This window comes from Narcine bancroftii, chromosome 5 (genome assembly GCF_036971445.1).
Source record: "Narcine bancroftii isolate sNarBan1 chromosome 5, sNarBan1.hap1, whole genome shotgun sequence".
Classification (NCBI taxonomy): Eukaryota; Metazoa; Chordata; class Chondrichthyes; order Torpediniformes; family Narcinidae; genus Narcine; species Narcine bancroftii.
Genome location: NC_091473.1, coordinates 216,077,667 through 216,096,130, shown reverse-complemented (window position 1 = coordinate 216,096,130; position 18,464 = coordinate 216,077,667). Strand labels below are relative to the sequence as shown.

The window sequence follows — 18,464 nt, the reverse complement described above, 5'->3', positions numbered from 1 at the left end:
AAGTGAATTAACACAGGACACATTAACCCTCTGATTTCCACACAGGCTGCCCATTCCCTGGTGAAGGGATTAACCATCTCCCAAACATATGCAGAGTGATTTCACTGTGTGTGTGTGTGTGTGTGTGTGTGTGTGTGTGTGTGTGTGTGTGTGTGTGTGTGTGTGTGTGTGTGTGTGTGTGTGTGTGTGTGTGTGTGTGTGTGTGTGTGTGTGTGTCTGAGCGGGTATGAGGGAACACTCCTTTACTAGTGATTTCATGGAATTTGGGAACTCTCCTGTTATTGCGACTTCAGTGTGACCAGTACAAGGAAGTTTTGTTTTGCATTGTCTTACCTTGTCCATTTGAATTCAATATTCTTCTTGTACATGTGGCACTGCTGCGTTGAAAATGTTACGATCGAGTTAATTATTTGAAGAATTTTAGTTGCCGGTCGATTGCTCAGTGAGACTCAGCCTTGGCCAGCTCATCTGGAGCAAACAGTCACACGTGGAAAGCATATTGAAACAATTAATCTCCAGTGTCCTTCAGATGGAACAACAGCAGCCCCAGCGCAACAGAATAGCCTGTCCCATCTCGCTGCCCTGTCACCCTTCAGTGGCAACTCTCCCTCCCACGAGGAAAGAGCTTCCCCTGTGTGGGAGGGGAGAGGGTTAATCCCCCTGCGATGAGGAAGGAGCTGCCTCACACATGGGTGGGGAGAGGGTTAGTCCCCTGTGATGGGTAACAGGCTGTCCTGTGTATGGTGGGGGGGGGGGGGGGTAGAGTTCACACCCCTGCAATGGACACACACTGACCTATCTGAGGATGGGGAGCGGTGAGTTAACAACGATGACTGCCAATTCTGGGATTTTCTGGCTCGGCTCCTTGCTCCCTCCTCCCTCCTCCCTCCTCCCTCCTGGAAGGGACGTGTCATCCGGAGCCCTTTTTTGTGATAAGTCCTCCTGTGGCACGGTGAGTGGAGCCAGCGGAGCCACGTTGTCCTGTCCCATCCCCCTACCCCCACAGCCCCGTCCCGTGAGCTACCCTGCACCAGGGTGTGAAGGGGATTGGGGGCGATGAGCTTGGGCTGGTTGTTGGGACTGTCCTTCCTGCTGCTGGTGGAGGGTGGCAGGAACTCGCCATTGCAGTGGGGGGTGTCCAGGACCCATCGGATGGAGCTGCTGGTGGTGGTGGACACAAGACTGGCCCGAGCGCTGGGCGGCGAGGTCAGGACCTACGTCCTGGCCTTGCTGGGAGCAGCCGATCGCCTGTATCGACACCCCTCGTTGGCCAGCGACCTGCGGCTGGCTGTCAGTCACGTGGAGGTGCTGTGGGATGAGGCTCGGGGTCCGCGTGTGGTTTCCGAGGCTGCATTGGCTCTGCACGAGTTCTGCCAGTGGCAGAGGGAGAGGAGGGCAGAGGGCGCCTGGAACCAGACTCCATACGATGCTGCTCTGCTGCTGACACGACAGGTGGGCACACTCGGCGGTGCACACTCACCGGGTCACTCAACACTCACACTCACCCGGTCACACTCATTGCCAAACCATGCTCACACTCGTCATTTGTTCGACACATACCGAATCACCCCATACTCACTCTTACCAGCACACACCTTGCTCACACTGGCCTACTCACCACATCACACCAATCTCACACTTAGCTGCTCACACTTGTCAGGTCACACCTTCCTACTCACAATTACAACTCACACCATGTTTACACTCAACTGCTCACAATCACTGGACAACCACTTACTGACACTCACGTGGTCACATCACGCCCACAGGTTCACTCTTGCCAGTGCACACTCTCTGAGACAATCACGACATCACTCAGCCTAGCTCACACCATGCTCACGCTCACCAGGTAACACTCGCTGGGTCACACGTGGGGCCACTCGTGTCACTCCATGCTCCCACTTGCCAGTTCATACTCGCATTCACACTCACCAGCTCAATTGCTGGGGCACACCAAGATCACACTCACCAGGGTCGCACTCTCTAATCACACATACTCTGTACTCAGTCGTGCTAGGATACAACGTCCTCACACGTGTTGGAGCACACTAACTACTTGTGGTTGGCCCCATGCTCTGGCATCACACTCAGTCATCTCGTCTCCACCAGGTCACTGTACACACATTCATGCACAAAGGATGCACTCCTGAACAATTTCCAATCCTCTCTCCACCTCTCCTTCCGTCACTCAGTCTGGATCTCTCTCTCAAAAACACACACACACACACACACACACACACACACACACACACACTCATCACCTCTCTCCCTTTCACAAAGTCTCTTACTCATTCTCCCTTCTCCCAATCCCTCCCTCTCCCTTTCCTTTCCACTTTGCCTCCCTCCCTCTTTCATTCTCTTCCTAACCTTCCCTCTATGTCCTTCCTCTCTCTCCCCATTCTCTTCACTTCTTCATCCCTCTCTCCCCACTCTACCTCACTTTCCTCTCCTCTCCCTCTCACCCATTCACCCCATTTCTCTCTCTCTCTTTCCCTTTCTCTCCAACTTTGGACTTCTGCTGTTCATTGGTTTCTGCCACATTCCATTAATAGGAATTAAGAAACAATCAAAGCATTTGGCATCCTACTGGATTTGTCAAGGAAACAAACTACAGAAAAACACATGTTTCCAGCAACAACCCTCACCCCCCACCTCCCCTAACAACATGGAACAAAAACAGGTCCTCAAGTGAAACCGCAAAGCTAGGCCAAAAGGCACAGATAGGTCAATACAACCGGTGTCTCTCAGTCCCTCTCCCCCAGGGGGATATCTGTACACTGACCAGTGTCTCTCAGTCCCTCCTTCTCAGGGAGATTCTGTACACTGATCAATGTCTCTCAGTCGTTCTTCCTCAGGGGTGTATCTGTACACTGACCAGAGTCTCTCAGTACCTCTCCCTCAGGGGGATATCTGTACACTGACCGGTGTCTCTCAGTCCCTCCTTCTCAGGGGGATATCTGTACAGTGACCATTGTCTCTCAGTCCCCTCTCTCTTGAGGGAGGTGGGAGGAAAGTGTGGAATATCTGAATTCTCCATTCACACAGCCATCCCTCCTCCCCCTGCTTGTTGGTATGCCCTCCCTCCCTTATTCACCTATTACTTCCTGTCTGTGGGACTGCGCTCCTCCCCTGCTTCCAGCCCTTCCCCCCACCTTCACTGCTACCATTTTGTTCGGACATCTGCCTACATTTTGCTCATACCTTGTTGAAGATTAAATCCCTCCATCACCATCAACTCAGCCCTTACCTGCATCTCCTCCACTTCCAGTCCATCTGTCCTGACCCCCTCTTGCCCCACTAGACACAAACAATTCCCCTTGCCCTCACCTACCACCCCACCAGTCCCTTGCATCCAATACATTATCCTCTGCAATTACTACCACCTAAAACATGATCCCACCACCAGACACATCTTGCCCTCTCTGCCTTCCTTAGGGACCATTCCCTCCAGCCACACATCCCTTCCCATTAATTGCACCCTTGGCACCTACCCCCATGATGTGAGAGGAGATGCTCCACTTGCACCCACACCTTCTCCCCCACCACCATTTGGGGCCTCAAACAGACCTTCCAAGTGAAGCAACACTTGTGTATCTGTGGGTGTGATCTACTACCTCCAGTGCTTCCGACGTGGCCTTCTCTGCATGGGAGAGACGGGATGCAGACTGGGATAGCACTGAGCAGCTTCATTCTGTCTGCATCCATGACAGGGTTCTATCTCTCAGTGGCCAATTCCTGCGCTGACACGTCTGTTCACGGCTTATGTACTATCAAATCAAAACCATCCATAATTGGAGGAGCTACTTCCAGCTGGATGGTATTAATGCCGACCTCTCCGGTTTCTCCTCCCTGTTCTCCCTCTCTTCCCCATCCCTCTGTCGACTTCCCTCTGGCTCTCCCCCACCTCCCCCCATCTTCCCTTTCCGTTCACAGAGCCATGGCACCTCTCCCGTCTCCTGGTGTGCCCTTTCTCCCTTGTCCTCTTTTTCCTTTGGGACTGTGCTCCTCACACCACCAATCTCCCCCCACCACCATTTTGTTTGGCCTCCTACCTACATTTTCCTGATAACCACGCTGAAGGCCTCAAGCCCCAAAGGTTGGTTACCCTCCAACCGTCCTCCACCACCATCCTGCGGCTAAGGACATTTTACATATTTCTGACAGAGCCCCCGCACTTTCTACACTAGCCTTCCTCGAGGTCTGAGGGAATATTTTGTCAGGTCCTAGGGATTTATCTACTTTTATTTGCTTTAAGACAGCAAGTGCCGCCTCCTCATGGTTCCCACGTCTCTCTGCCAGTTTCATGAGTAGATACTGATGCACAAAAACCACTTAGGATCTCCCCCATCCCTCTTGCCTCCACACCAAGCCGACCACTCTAATCTTCAAGGGGACCAATTTTGTCCCTTACTAACATTTTGCTCCTAACATGCCTGTAGAAACCCTTAGGATTTTCCTTCACCTTGTCTGCCAAAGCAACCTCATGTCTTCTTTTAGCCTTCCTGATTTATATCTCTTTTCTTGCATTTTTTATACTCAAGAACCTCATTTGCTTTGTGTTACATATACCTGTTATACTCCTCCAAACCAGAACCCCAGGATCCCAAGAAAACCAAGGTTCCCTATGCCTGTAAACTTTGCCTTTAATACTGACCCCCCCCCTCCCCCTCTCTCTCAGGGGGATACCTGTGTCTCTCAGTCCCTCTCTCCAGGGGTTTATCTATACACTGATTGGTCCTGTTTTCTCCACAGAATATCTGCCAGGAAAACTTCTGTGAGTCACTGGGCCTGGGCCACATTGGGACTGTGTGTGAGGTGGACAGTGGCCAGAATTGTGCTGTGGTGCAAGATATCGGTCTGCAGAGTGCCTTCACCATTGCGCACGAGATTGGTGATTAACTTCATCAAGGAGTCATTGAGTTGTACAGAACAGAAACAAGCCATTCAGCTTGACCTGCCCATACTGGACCACCCCAACCATATTAACCTCCCCCCACCTGGGTCTGATCTGTGCCCTGGGAGTGTGTGACAGGATGGTGTAGAGGGAGCTTCACTCTGGATTTGACATTATGACCCAGGAGTGTGTGACGTGATGGTGTAAAGGGAGCTTCCCCCTGGGTCTCACCCATACCCCGGGAATGTGTGATGGGCCATTGTAGAGAGAGCTTCTTCCTGGGTCTGGCCCATGCTCGGGAGTATGTGACGGGACTGTGTAGATGTAGCTTCACTCTGGGTCTGACATTATGCCTTGGGAGTGTGTGACTGGACAATGTAGAGAGAGCTTCACTCTGGATCTGACCTGTGCCCTGGGAGTGGTTGACGGGATGGTTTAGAGGGAGCTCCCCCCTGGGTCTGAACCCTGCCCTTTAATTAATCTTCATATCCAAACTTTACAAGTACTGCATTAGTCTAGAACCCTTGACTGACCCTCCTCCTCTGTACTGGGAGCCCACAGATCAGGGCTGTGGGGCTGAAATGCAGCCAGAACTTGAGGAGAAGCCCCTTCACGCACGTGCATAGGGGCTGCACTCTTACACACTCCATACCTCAGTGAAATGTGGTCTCAACCAAGTCACTGACAGATGGCTGGTGAGTCCGTGAATCGACTCAACTAGTCCCACCGCCTTCCCGTTTCGGAGGTAAATCATGGATTTCCCCACCATTTTCATGCACACTGTAATGGCCGGGGTGCCATCGCTCCCCACCATTGCCTTTGTGGATCTTTCAACCATTGTAGTTGGGGACCAGAATCATGACTGCATCCTTGTCTTCCAGTGATGCAAAAGAATTCCTGGCCACAGAGGTCACTGAAGTTATTGCCACAATGTAACTAGACCATTATAAATACCAAATATTCAGGAGAGAGAGAATCCTTGTGGTGACTGAAGTCATCCTCCCGGGAGCACACCATCCCATATTCCCCACTTACTCTGAGATGTGAGTCCTATACGGGAGATGAGAGAGCAGAGCAATGAGTAGAAATTGCTGGATGCTTCACAAACTGGCTCCATGGCAATCTTCCAACATCTCAAAAGCCCCATAAGATGTATAGGTGAAGCTGGGGCTCTCAGGACTTGAGACTCTATTGAAACGTTACCAACAACTGACCACCGAGCCTAATTAGTGGTGGCATCACTAATATTAAACTTATAACGATCAGATTAGACAAGGGAAAATAGGTCAGCAGTGGAATACATCCACCCTGGAAAGCTGCCTGCTAATTACTCGAACTTTGTAGTTGGAAACAACAGAACTCAAGTCAAAAGCAGCAAACTTCTGCCAGAGTACTCCCACAATGCTCAGACAAAAGCTCTTTTCAGTTTGGATTCTGTTTCAGCCCTTTAAATCTTTTATTTTTCTAAATCTTCCCAACAATACATACCATGACTTCCACTTGGGTCTAACCCATGACCCGGGAATGTGCAATGGGATGGTGTAGAGGGAGCTTCCTGGGGTCCAACCTGTGCCCCAGGAATATGTGACAGGATGGTGTAGACGGAGCTTCCCTGTGTCTGACCTGTGCCCCGGGAGAAAGTGATGGGGTGGTGTAGAGGAAGCTTCCTCTGAGTCTGACCCATGTCCTGGGTGTGTGTGATGGGGCGGTGTTGAGGGAACGTCATTCTGGGTCCAATCCATGTCCTGGGAGTGTGAGATGGAACAGTGTAGAGGGAGATTCCCCCGGGTCTTATCCGTATCCTGGGTGTGTGTGATGGGACGGTGTTGAGGGAATGTCATTCAGGGTCCGATCCTTGTCCTGGGAGTATGAGACAGGACAGTGTAGACGGAGATTTCCCCAGGTCCAATCTGTGTCCTGGGAGTGTGAGACTGGACAGTGTAGAGGGAGATTTTCCCGGGTCCAAGCTGTGTCCTAGGAGTGTGTGATGGGACGGTGATGAGGAAGCGTCATTCTGGGTCTGACACGTGTTTTCTTCCTGTTATTGCATAGGACATCTCATTGGAATGGCTCATGACAACTCAGCCATTTGTGCTCAGATAGGGGAATCCCCCCGGGAGAACCAGATGATGTCCCCAATGTTGTCCAGAATTGACTTCTCTGAGCCCTGGTCTCGATGTAGTATTCGATTATCCCTGGGATTCTTCGCAAGTGGCAGGGGTGAGTCAATGAAGGAGGGGTGGTAGGAAAAGAGCACTGGGGGAGGGGCACTAGCAGAAGGGCACTGGGGGAGGGCTGGTGAGAGAGCTCTGCACTCTGGAAGGGGTGGGGAGGAAGGAGCAGTGAGGGAAAGATAGCGAGGGGGCGGTGTGGGTGGGTCAGTGAGGGTGATGCAGATGGAGGGGTGAGAGAGGTTTGGTGAGGGAATGCAGAGGGAGGGGCAGAGATGGAGGGGTGGTGAGGGTGAAGGGCAGTGAGAGGGCAGACAAGTAGGAGAGGGGCAGGGAGGGAGCACCACACCGTGAGAGGAGCAGTGAGGGACCTCCACACAGTGTGAGGAGCAGTGAGGGAGCTTCACACCATGAGAGGAGCAGTGAGGGACCTCCACACAGTGTGAGGAGCAGTGAGGGAGCTTCACACCGTGAGAGTGACGGTGAGGGAGCTATTAGTTTCTTTCTAACAGCTCTCAAACTCTGGAACCTCCCCATACTATCGTTTTCCTCACCATGACCTACTCTTGGACCACTGTAAGATTTGTCTGTACAACCGAAACACAATTTTATTTTTCTTGCAGTAACTGTAAACTGTGAAGATCATCTATCATCGATATTTAATGTTTGTTCCATCTGGTATAATTTTAGAGTTTTTTTTTAATCAAATACCTGTTTGGCTGCAGCAAGTGAGAATTTCAGTGCACATGTGCCTTCTATATCAGGTATGACAATAAACTCATGGTCACTAATATAGATGGCGAACACCAGTGGACCCAGCCTTGACCCCTGTGGCACACCACTGGTCCCAGGCCTCCAATCTGAGTAATAATCCTCTACCCACCACCCTCTGTCTCCCACTGCCAAGCCAATTCTGGGTCCCGTTAATCAGGTCTCCCTGCACCCCGTGCAATTTGACGATCCCGGGCCAGCCCGCCAGGAGGAGCCTTGTCAAAGGTCTCGTTAAAGTCTGTGCGGACGACCTCTACCACCCTATCCTCGTCAGTCCTCTCCCTCAGCTCGGTCCAATCCATGAGGCACGATCCCCACACACACAATGCCACACTGACTCTTCTGAATCAGCCCTGGTCTCTCCAACTGCTGGCAGACAAGGTCCCTCAGAATCCCCTCCAGTAACAGGCCCACTACTGCCGTGAGGCTCACTGGCCTGGAGATCTCCAGCTTGTCCTCACTGCCTTTCCCAAAGACATGGGTGTCCAAGAAGGATTCCTGACACAGTATGTGGACCAGCCAACTAGAGGAGAGTCCATTCAAGATCTCATACTGAGTAAAGAACCTGTCAGTGAGTGAGAATTTTGGAGACTGACCAAAATGCTTTAGACAAGGATAGGAGCTGGCCAAATGGGAAACTATTTAATTGGAAGGGATAATTACCAGGGGATAAGGCAGAAACTTGGGGAAAGAGCACAGCAGAAATGTGGAGGATGTTTAATAATCATGTGTGGAGTCCTGGAGAGGTTTGTTGCATTGAGACTGGAATAAGATGGAAGGGTAAAGGAGCCACGGTTGACGGGAGAGGTGAAACAGTGAGTCAGGAGGAAGAAGGAAGCAAACGTTAAGGTTTGGGAAGCCAAGGTCAAGAAGGGCTCATGAGAATTATAAGGCAGCCATGAACGGACTTAGGAAAAGTCTTAGGAGGACCTGAGAAGGCCTTGGCAAGTAGAATCAAGGAAAACTCAAAGGTGTTTTACATGCATGTAAAAGAATCACGAAAGTGAGGGCAAGAGTGGGGAACGTGCCTGGAGGCAGTTAGGGAGGTCCTAAATGTTCAGCAGGGTCCTAAGTGTTCAGCGGGGAGAGGGAACTTGGTGAATGTGAGGTCGGTGTGGAGCATGTCAGGGTTAAGAAAGAGGAAGCGCTGGATATTTAAAAAAATATTTGGATGGGCAAGTCCCCAGGCCTGGTGGGATATAACCCAGGTTACTGCAGGATGGAGGGAAGAGATTGACAATGATCTTTGTGCCCCCTCCCTGGCCACAGGAGTGCTCCTGCTGGATTGGAGAATGTAGTCCCCTTGCTGTCAATGGTGGGCAAACCATTGGAGAGGATTCTTCAGGACAGCGTTAACAAGGAGGTATAGTCAGCATGGCTTTGGGGGAGGCATGTTGTGCCTCATTAGTCTAATTGAGTGATTTCAAAGAGGTGACAAAGAAAATTCATGAAGGTAAGGCAGTGGATGTTTGACAATGTCCCCCATGGTAGCCTCATTCAGAAAGTTATGAGGCATGGGATCCAAGGAACCTTGTCTGCTTCTCTCCCTCTCACACCCCCTTCCTCTCCTCTCCTCACCTCCCACTCTCTTCCCCACATCACTTGCCTGCAGAAAGCAGAGGGTAACAGTAGATGGAGCATAAACTGTGTGGAGAAACACCGAAATGTTGGAGCAACTCAGCAGGTCTTTTCAGCACCTCTAGGAGTCAAATATATATTGCCAACGTTTCAGGAAAAAGTTTCAAGGAAAAAGCAGAAGCAGGGTGTATCAGAAAGTCTCTGAATTCAAACAATGGGGGGAGGAATCCAGACCAACAAAAGGTGTTAATTGGATGCAATAAGGGACTAGGTAGGTGGGGGACTAGGTAGGTGGGAGACTAGGTAGGTGGGGGACTAGGTGGGGGAGGGGGGAGATGCAGGGGCTTTAACGAAAGCCAGATAAGTTGATATTAATACCATCCCGTTGGAGAGTGCCCAGTCGTAAGATGAGGTGTTGATCCATAATTTATGGATGGTCTCAGTCTGGCAATGTAGGAGACCGTGGGCGGCGAGGGAATTCTGCGTGGAGATCAGGGACAAGTGGCGTTCTGTAGCCATCAGTTCTAGAACCCCTGAAATGACAGATGGAGTCCAATCCAGGTAAGTGTGAAGTGATGGAAGATTGAACTTGAAGGCAGAGAGCGTCCTCAACAGCAGGATCCTTAACCGTAGAGAGGAATAGAGAAATTGTAGGTCCATAGTTCCCTCGAGGTTGCTGCACAAGCTGATTAGGTAGTTAAGAAGAAGTATGGTGTGTTGGCCATCATTAATCGGGGGATTGAGTTCAAGAGCCATGTTGTAGCTCTCTATAACTCTGGTTAGACCACACTTGGAATATTGAGTTCAGGGTCGTTTCATTACAGGATGGGTGGGCACAGAGGAAATTCACCAGGATGTTGCCTGGATTGGAGAATATGTCATCTAAAGCAAGGTTGGCAGAGCTGGGGCTTTTCCCTTTGTAGTGAAGATGAATGGCAATGGGGGAAGAGAGGGGGGTTGAGAGGATGGGAAGAGGCATTGACAGAGAGTGTGGGAGAGAGCGAGCAGAGGGAATGAGTGGGTGAGAGACAGTGGAGAGCGGGAGAAGGGAAGAAAATGTGCATGAGGGAATGAATTGATAGAGTGTCAGAGAAGGGTGAGAGCTGAGACTCAGAACAGGGACCAATCCACATCTTCCTTTTCTCACATCCACCTTTTATTTGTTCTATCTCCACCCTCCTCTCTCCCCTTCTGCCCTCTCGTTTCTCTCCCTCTCTTTCTCCACCCTTTCTCTCCCTCTCCCATCTCCTTCCACCTCTTTCTCCTCCATCCACCTTTCCCTCTCTCTTTCTTCATTCTCTCGCACCCCTCTATCCTCCTTTCCCCCTTCCCCTCTCCTTCTCACCTCACTCTTTCTCATTTCTCTCTCCCACTCCCCCTCTCTCTCTCCTCTCTCTCTCTCTCTCTCTCTCTCTCTCTCTCTCTCTCTCTCTGCACCCCCCCCTCACCTTCCCCCATCGGTCATGTCCCTCTACCCCACAGGTGACTGCCTCCTGAACAAGCCATCCATCTCCCTGGCTGACTCAGCCCCACTGGCCGGTTCGACCTATGACCGGGATGTCCAGTGCCGGCTGTCCTTTGGCCCTGGGCACCGGGCGCGTCCGATGCTGGACCCGTGCCCAATTCTGTGGTGCGTGGCCAGGCACCAAGGAGAATGGCACCATGCAAGCAAGCAGCTTCCGGCGGCAGATGGGACACCCTGTGGAGAAGGGGCCATCTGCCTCTCGGGGAGGTGCACCCACAACTGGAAACAGCTGGTGCGTATCGGGGAGGAGTAGAGGGAGTTTCCCCCTTGGTCTAACCTGTGGCCCAGGAGTGTATGACAGGACGTAGGGAACTTCCCCCTGGGGTCTGACCCATGCCCCAGGAGTGTGTGATGGGACAGTGTGAAGGTAGCTTCCCCCTGAATCTGACTCCTACCTAAGGAGTGTATGATGGGACAATGTAGAGGGAGCCTACCCCTGGGTCTGACCTGTGCCCTGGGAGTGTATGATGGGACAGTGTGAAGGGAGCTTACCTCTGGGTCTGAGCCGTGCCCAGGAGTGTGGGATGGACAGTGTAGAGGGAGTTTAACCCTGGGCCTGACCCATGCCCCAGGAGTGTGTGATGGACAGTGTAGAGGGAGCTTCCCACTGGGTCTGACCCATGCCCCAGGAGTGTGTGATGGAGGGTTTAGAGGGAGCTTCCCCTTGGGTCTGACCCATGCCCCAGGAGTGTGGGATGGACAGTGTAGAGGGAGTTTAACCCTGGGCCTGACCCATGCCCCAGGAGTGTGTGATGGACAGTGTAGAGGGAGTTTAACCCTGGGCCTGACCCATGCCTCAGGAGTGTGTGATGGACAGTGTAGAGGGAGTTTAACCCTGGGTCTGACGCCTGCTGCATGTTGTTGTTTTGCAGACACGTGTAGATGGGAGCTGGGGGTCTTGGGGTCCATGGGGATCCTGCTCTCGTTCCTGTGGGGGAGGGGTGCAATACTCCCGGCGCCGCTGTGACAACCCCGTTCCTGCCAATTTCGGAGTGTACTGCCTGGGGAGGTGGGAGCGTTTCCAGTCCTGCAGCCTGAAGACCTGTGCGGACACTCGAGGTACGTCGCTGCACAGTCCCGATACTCTACGCCCCATCTGCTGTAGGCCAGCCGTGCTGGCAGCCCTGCCCAACTCACCATCCTCTTTGACCCCTCACAGACGCCCCTCCACTGACCCCCCTCCACAATCCCCCTCTCCGACACTCCTCCTCGTCCCTCTCTCCCCGACCCCCCTCTCCAACCCCCTCCTCCCAGACTACTCTGACCCCCTCCTCGACCACCCCATTACTAAACCCCTTCTACGACCCCTCCTCACTGATCCCCCATCTCTGACCCCTCTCAGACCCCCCACTGAACCCCCCTCGACCCTACGCCCCAACTCTGTCCCCGATTTCCCTCTCACCAACCTCCTGCTCACTGACTCCTCTCCCCAACTCCCTGAACCCCCCACGAGACCCTCAGAACCCACCCACCGACCAACCCCCATCACTGAGCCCCTCTTACCAAATGCCCCAGACACCCCACTGATCCCACCTCAATGAGCCTCTTCCCATTGACCACCCTCACCAAGGCTTCGCACCCCTTCCACAACTCTATTGGACCTCTCCCCTCGGCCTACCCCAATCCCTCCTTCTCCCCTCCCTTCATCCCATCCTTGCCTCCCCGCCCTCGCACCCCTTCCTCTCACGCCACCTTCACTCAACCCCTCCCTCTCTCTCTCTTCCCCTCACTAGGGGGTGGTACTGGTGAGCCAGTTGTGACAGGACTCCCACTGTGTGATAGGTCAGACCTACCGGCAGGAGCAGTGTGAGGAGAGGAGCAGTCAGTCAGTGGACGGGGTGCTGCAGGAGTGGGAGCCGTACCACCATGGCATCCTCTGGGCCGACCTCTGCAAGCTCAACTGCCTGCAGAAGAGCACAGGCATGGTTACGATCTTCTCCACCAAGGTACGTGCCCAGAATGCCTTCCCCGCCTCCGTCCCTCCCAGTGCCCTACCTGCCTGCTGAAGACCATTGCCAAGGACACCGTCTTCTCCGCCAAGGTATGTCCACCCAATTTCCCCTCCCACATCTTCCCCCTGACCCATTCCCACTGCTGAGGTCACCATCTTCTCCTCCAAGCTACACTTCTCTCCCCTTTCCTTCAGGTAGCCCTTCCCCTCTCTCTCCCCAGTTGCGCCCCAACCCCACGATTCTGTTCCTCCATGAGGAAGAGGGAGCTTCCCCCTGGGTCTGACCCTTGATCCTCCATGTTCCTCTCCAACACGGAGTTATCATGTGGTCAATGAGTCTTCACAGGGTCAATGTGGCATCAATGCAGGTCAAGTCTACTCTTTTAGCTGACTGCCCACTGTGACCCTTGGCTCTCCTCTGTCCCCTATGACCCTCAGCTCACCTCTGCCCGCTGTGACCCCGGCTGCCTTCTATGATCATCTGCTGACCTGTAACCCTCAGCTGACCTGTGACCTCAGCTGCCCTCTGCCCTCCCCCAGGTGAAGGATGGCACGCCATGTTTCCCGCACAGCAATGCGGTGTGTGTACGGGGTCAGTGCATCAAGACCGGCTGCGATGGGCTGATCGGCTCCCGAAAACGCTATAGTCTGTGCGGGGTATGCGGTGGCAGCAATGCCCAGTGTTACCGGGTGATCCGTCGCTTCCACGGAAAAGTGTGAGTGACAGCTGGCAGGACCGCCCTTCCCAACCACCCACCCCCTCCCCCTCTCCCTTCCCCCCATCCCCTTCCCTCAAACCTCGCTAGACCCCTTCCCCAACTCCTCTCTCCCCCCACCTCCCCACATCCCCTCCCCATTTCCCCTTCCCATGCCATCCGACTCCACATTGCCCCTCATAACCTCACTCCCCACCCACCACCACCCCATTCTCACCTCTCCACCCAAGCCCTCCCTTCTCCTTTCAATCCCCACATTCCCTACCCTCTCACCTCCCAGCCCCGCGGGGGTGTGGTAATGGGGTTGGGGTGGGGGGTGTGTGTGGTGATGACATCTGACCCTACCCCCCCCACTGGATGAACTGCCCCAAGGTGGGGGTGATGTTGGTGGGATGTGGTTATGACCTCTGACACCCCAGGGAGAACTAAACGGAGGTAAGGGGTGGTGACAAGGGGTGTGCTGATGACCTCTGATATTTGACCCCAGGGTGAACTACACGGAGGTGGGGGTCGTGCCCCGAGGGGCAGCCAGCCTGAAAGTCCAACAGCAGCCACGGAAGGGGCTGGGCCGGTTCTACACCTGCCTGGCTGTGCGCCGTGAGGATGGGACCTACGCCCTGAATGGCAGGGGCCAAATCTCCACCTACAAGACCCTGGTGCAGGCCGGAGGGGTCTCCCTCCACTACCCCGGCTGGAGCCCCCGGCGGGACATCCTGCAGTCTCTGACCCGGGGCCCACTGACTGAGAACCTCTATCTGCAGGTCTACAACCCGGGCGGGCGCAGAGTGGTCCGCGTCATCTACTCCTACTACATAGCAGGGTTGGAGCCCAAGAGGGATGCCCAGCCGGCTGGGCACCCCATCCTAGACAACCATATCCCCATTCTGGACCCCAGCATCAACCCAACCCTGAAATCTCTATCAGCCACAAGCCGAGGCCCCTCACTAGACCCTAACCCCAGACAGGACACAAACCCCAGACAGGACACCTACTCCACACAGGACCTTAAACCCAGTCAGGACCCTCACCTCACAGAGGACACTAACTCTACACAGGACCCTCACCCCACACAGGACTCTCACCCCACACAGGTCCCTAATGCCAGACAGGACTCTAACCCCAGACAAAACCCTAATGCCAGACAGGACCCTAACCCCAGACAGGACTCTCACATCACAGAGGACACTAACTCGACACAGGACTCTCACCCCACACAGGACCCTAATGCCAGACAGGACCCTAACCCCAGAAAGGACTCTCACCTCACAGAGGATACTAACTCTACACAGGACCCTAACCCTACACAGGACCCTAACCCCACACAGGACCCTAACCCCACACAGGACCCTAACCTCAGTCGGGAGCCTGATTCCATCCAAAGCCCCATCCCAGACCACACTTTGGACTCCTGCTCAGTATCCACTCTGACCCCTTCCCACCGCACTCCAACACCAGACTCCAGACCCAGCTGGCAAATGGGAGCATGGCAGTTCTGCTCTGTGTCATGTGGGGTGGGCTGGGTGGTGAGGAAGGTGAGCTGTGTAGACAGAGCAGGGAGGCCAACTGGGGGCTGTGCAAAGGAGCAGCAGCCACAAAGCATGGCACTATGTGTAAGGGGGTTCTGCAGGAAGTTCTAGAGACGGGGGAAACTCCCTCCACCTCGTCCCATCACACTACACCGTCCTGTCACACACTCCCGGAGCATAGGTCAGACCCAGGGAAAGCTCCCTCCACACCATCCTATTACACACTCCCGGAACACGGGTCAGACCCAGAGTGAAACTCCTTCTACATCATCCCGTCACACACTCCTGGGGCATGGGTCAGACCTGAGGGAACCTCCCTCTATACCGTCCTTTTACACACTCCTGGAGTATGGGTCAGACCCAGGGGAAAGCTCCCTCTACACTGTCCCATCACACAATCCCGGGGCATGGATCAGACCCAGGGAAAAGCTCCCTCTACACTGTCCCATCACACAATCTTTGGGCATGGGTCAATTCCAGGGGAAGCTCTCCCCACACTGTCCCGTTACACACTCCGGGAGCATGGGTCAGACCCAGAGTGAAACTCCCTCTACATCATCCCGTCACACACTCCTGGGACAAGGGTCAGACCCGGCGTAACCTCTCTCTACACCGTCCTGTCACACACTCCCGGAGCATAGGTCAGACCCGGGGGAAGCTCCATCTACACCATCCCGTCACACACTCCCGGGGGAACCTCCCTCTTCACCATTCTGCCACACACTCCTGGGGCACTGGTAGGACCCAGGGGAAGATGGCAGAGTGAAGTTCAGTGCAGACTGGGACAGCTCACTATCTTTCTGCCTGAATCCATTTACACCTCCCACTGATGTTTATTGAATTTGATATCTCCAACATCCAATAAAATTGTTTAGAAGTTGTCCTGTGATTTGGGGTGTGTGTGTGTGTGTGTGTGTGTGTGTGTGTGTGTGTGTGTGTGTGTGTGTGTGTGTGTGTGTGTGTGTGTGTGTGTGTGTGTGTGTGTGTGTGTGTGTGTGTGTGTGTGTGTGTGTGTGTGTGTGTGACTGCATGTTTGTGGGGGTGTTTAGGAGTCTGTGTTTGTGAATGTGTGAGAGGTTTGTGAGTATGATTGTGTATATATATATATATATATATATATAAAGCTGTGTATGTAAGAGGGTTTATACGTGTGGAGGTGTGTGTGGGAGGAGACATGGGTGGGTAAGTAGTGCATTTGAGGAGGTGTGTGTGAGTGCTGTGTGTTCTGCCTGGCAGTGAGGGGGGTCCCTAGTGGAGGTCTCTCTATTTGGGAGTCCAACTCCTTTACATCGGGGACCTGGGGTGGAGAGTGTTGTATTGAGCAGCGACGTGCAACTGCTTCCTGAGTCCGTTCACCCACACTCTGGCCATCCATCACTTCTGTGGTCGGGAGATGATGATGTGCCACGCGGACATGGAGTGCAAGAGGTTGCAGCCCCTCTTCACTTACCTGAAGGGGCTGCTCCTCACATTCTGGCTGTACTTCAGCCCCACGCTCCTAATCTACGACCATCCGGATTGAAGAGGACACGGGGTGCTCCGAGGATATCCTTGCAGCATTGTTGCTGGGCCTGAAAACAATAACAAGTCGAGGTGGCGGGCAGTGGAGGATGTGGGGCGAGCCAACTGCCTGTTACCGTGCTGTATGTCTAAATTGAAAATTTTAAAACTGCTCACAATACACCAAGTGAGGTTTCACCAGTGCCTTATAGAGCCTCAACATCCGAAGGGGAGTTACTGCCTGTTATCGAGGGGCACCTTCTCACACAGTGGGCGGGTGTGTCTATGAACCAGCTGTCACACTGTAGGAGGTTGGGGCAATTCCAGTGTTTGAGGGACATTTGGATGGGTCCATGGATGGGAACGGTTCTCAGGAATGAACAGACAAGTGGGCCTCTCTCCAGAAGGCTCTTCAGTCGGCATGGATGAGTTTAGGGGCCTGTTTCCGTGTTGCTAAACCACGACCACAGGAGGAGAAGGAGAGGAGATGGGCAAATGAGTTCAGCAGTGATCCCTGCCTCCCTGCCGTAAAACACTGGCTGGTGAAACTCAGAAGAACAGGCAGCATCTGGAGGAAGTGAAGAGTGGCCAACATTTCAGGCCTGGGCCCTTCATCAAGGTACGAGCAAAAACAGGCTCAGTGAGAAGGTGGGAGAGGGGGGAGGGTTGGGGAGGAACACAGGTGGGAGGATGGAAGAGAAAAAAAAACTTAGTGGGAAGGGTATCTCAAAGGGAATTAGGAATCACGTGTAGGGTGGTGAAGAAAGCTTTCAATATGTTGGCCTTCACAAATCAGAGTATTGAGTACAGGGTCATGCTGAAATTACATAAGCCATTGGTGAGGCCAAATTTGTTATATTGAGTGCAAATTTGGTCGCCGAATTACAGGAAGGATATAAACAGTATAGAGAGAGTGCAGAGGGTGTTTACAAGAATGTTGCCTGGATTTCGGGGTTTGAGTTACAGGGAAAGGTTGAACAGGCTGGGACTTTACTCTCTGGAGCGTAGAAGATTGAGGGGAGATCTAATAGAGGTATTTAAAATGATGAGGGAGACAGAGAGTCGATGTCGACTCGCTTTTTCCACTGAGAGTGGGGAAGATTCGAACAGGAGGTCATGGATTGGGATTGAAGGGGGAAAAGTTTGGGAAACTTTCTTCACTCAGAGGGTGGTGGGAGTGTGGAATGAGCTTCCAGCCAAACTGGTAGATGCAGGCTCGATTTTAATATTTAAGGAAAAGATAGATAGGTATATGGACGAGAGCGGTGTGGAGGGTTATGGGCTGGGTACAGATCAATGGGACTAGGCGGGAGAAGATGTTCTGGATGGACTAAAAGGGCTGTACTGACTTGTTTCTGAACTGTAATTGTTATATAGTTATATTATATATGGCAGACAGCCTGACCCACTCGTGTTCAAGGGGAATGTATCTGAGAACTGGCATATTTTTGAGCAGCAGTACGACAACAGTACAACAGTACGACATATTTATTGTGGCAGCGACAAGCCTGCCCGCATCAGAGCATATATTTTATTGAAGCTGGCGGGCCCAGAAGCCATTGAAAGGGAGAGGTCTGTACACAGATGAAGTGCGCGAAGGGGAACTTGTTTGCAGCCTGACTGAGTCAAGAGAAGATTCCAAGTGTCTAAAATGAAAAGTTAGGGAAATGTGCAACCCCCAGAGAAATGTAACAATGAAAAGATACAAGTTTAACACTAGAGACCAAAAGCCTGTGGAGTCAACTCATATATCAGCAATTTTAAAATCAGGGCAAAGACCTGTAACTTTGGCACGCTCTGTGAAGAATTAATTGAAGACAGGATGGTCTCTG

General features: G+C 52.9%; 1 protein-coding gene across 1 annotated transcript; it reads left to right on the top strand.

Annotated features, from left to right (window-relative positions):
• The first annotated feature begins 751 nt into the window (after positions 1-751).
• Positions 752-16,013, top strand: LOC138764837 (A disintegrin and metalloproteinase with thrombospondin motifs 4-like). The gene is made up of 8 exons (XM_069941170.1): positions 752-1,452; positions 4,753-4,891; positions 6,947-7,114; positions 10,897-11,171; positions 11,812-11,998; positions 12,722-12,885; positions 13,431-13,606; positions 14,094-16,013. Exons 1-8 carry the CDS (start codon positions 1,057-1,059, stop codon positions 15,241-15,243), a joined length of 2,655 nt encoding a protein of 884 aa, XP_069797271.1. The 5' UTR covers positions 752-1,056; the 3' UTR covers positions 15,244-16,013.
• Positions 16,014-18,464: the final 2,451 nt, after the last annotated feature.

Bases quoted from the DNA above. Each gene is read 5' to 3' on its own strand.
- LOC138764837 (XM_069941170.1), top strand. From the start codon at position 1,057: ATGAGCTTGGGCTGGTTGTTGGGACTGTCCTTCCTGCTGCTGGTGGAG. The intron at 1,453-4,752 runs GTGGGCACACTC...TTTTCTCCACAG, and splicing joins CTCTGCTGCTGACACGACAG to AATATCTGCCAGGAAAACTT. The intron at 12,886-13,430 runs GTACGTGCCCAG...GCCCTCCCCCAG, and splicing joins TTACGATCTTCTCCACCAAG to GTGAAGGATGGCACGCCATG.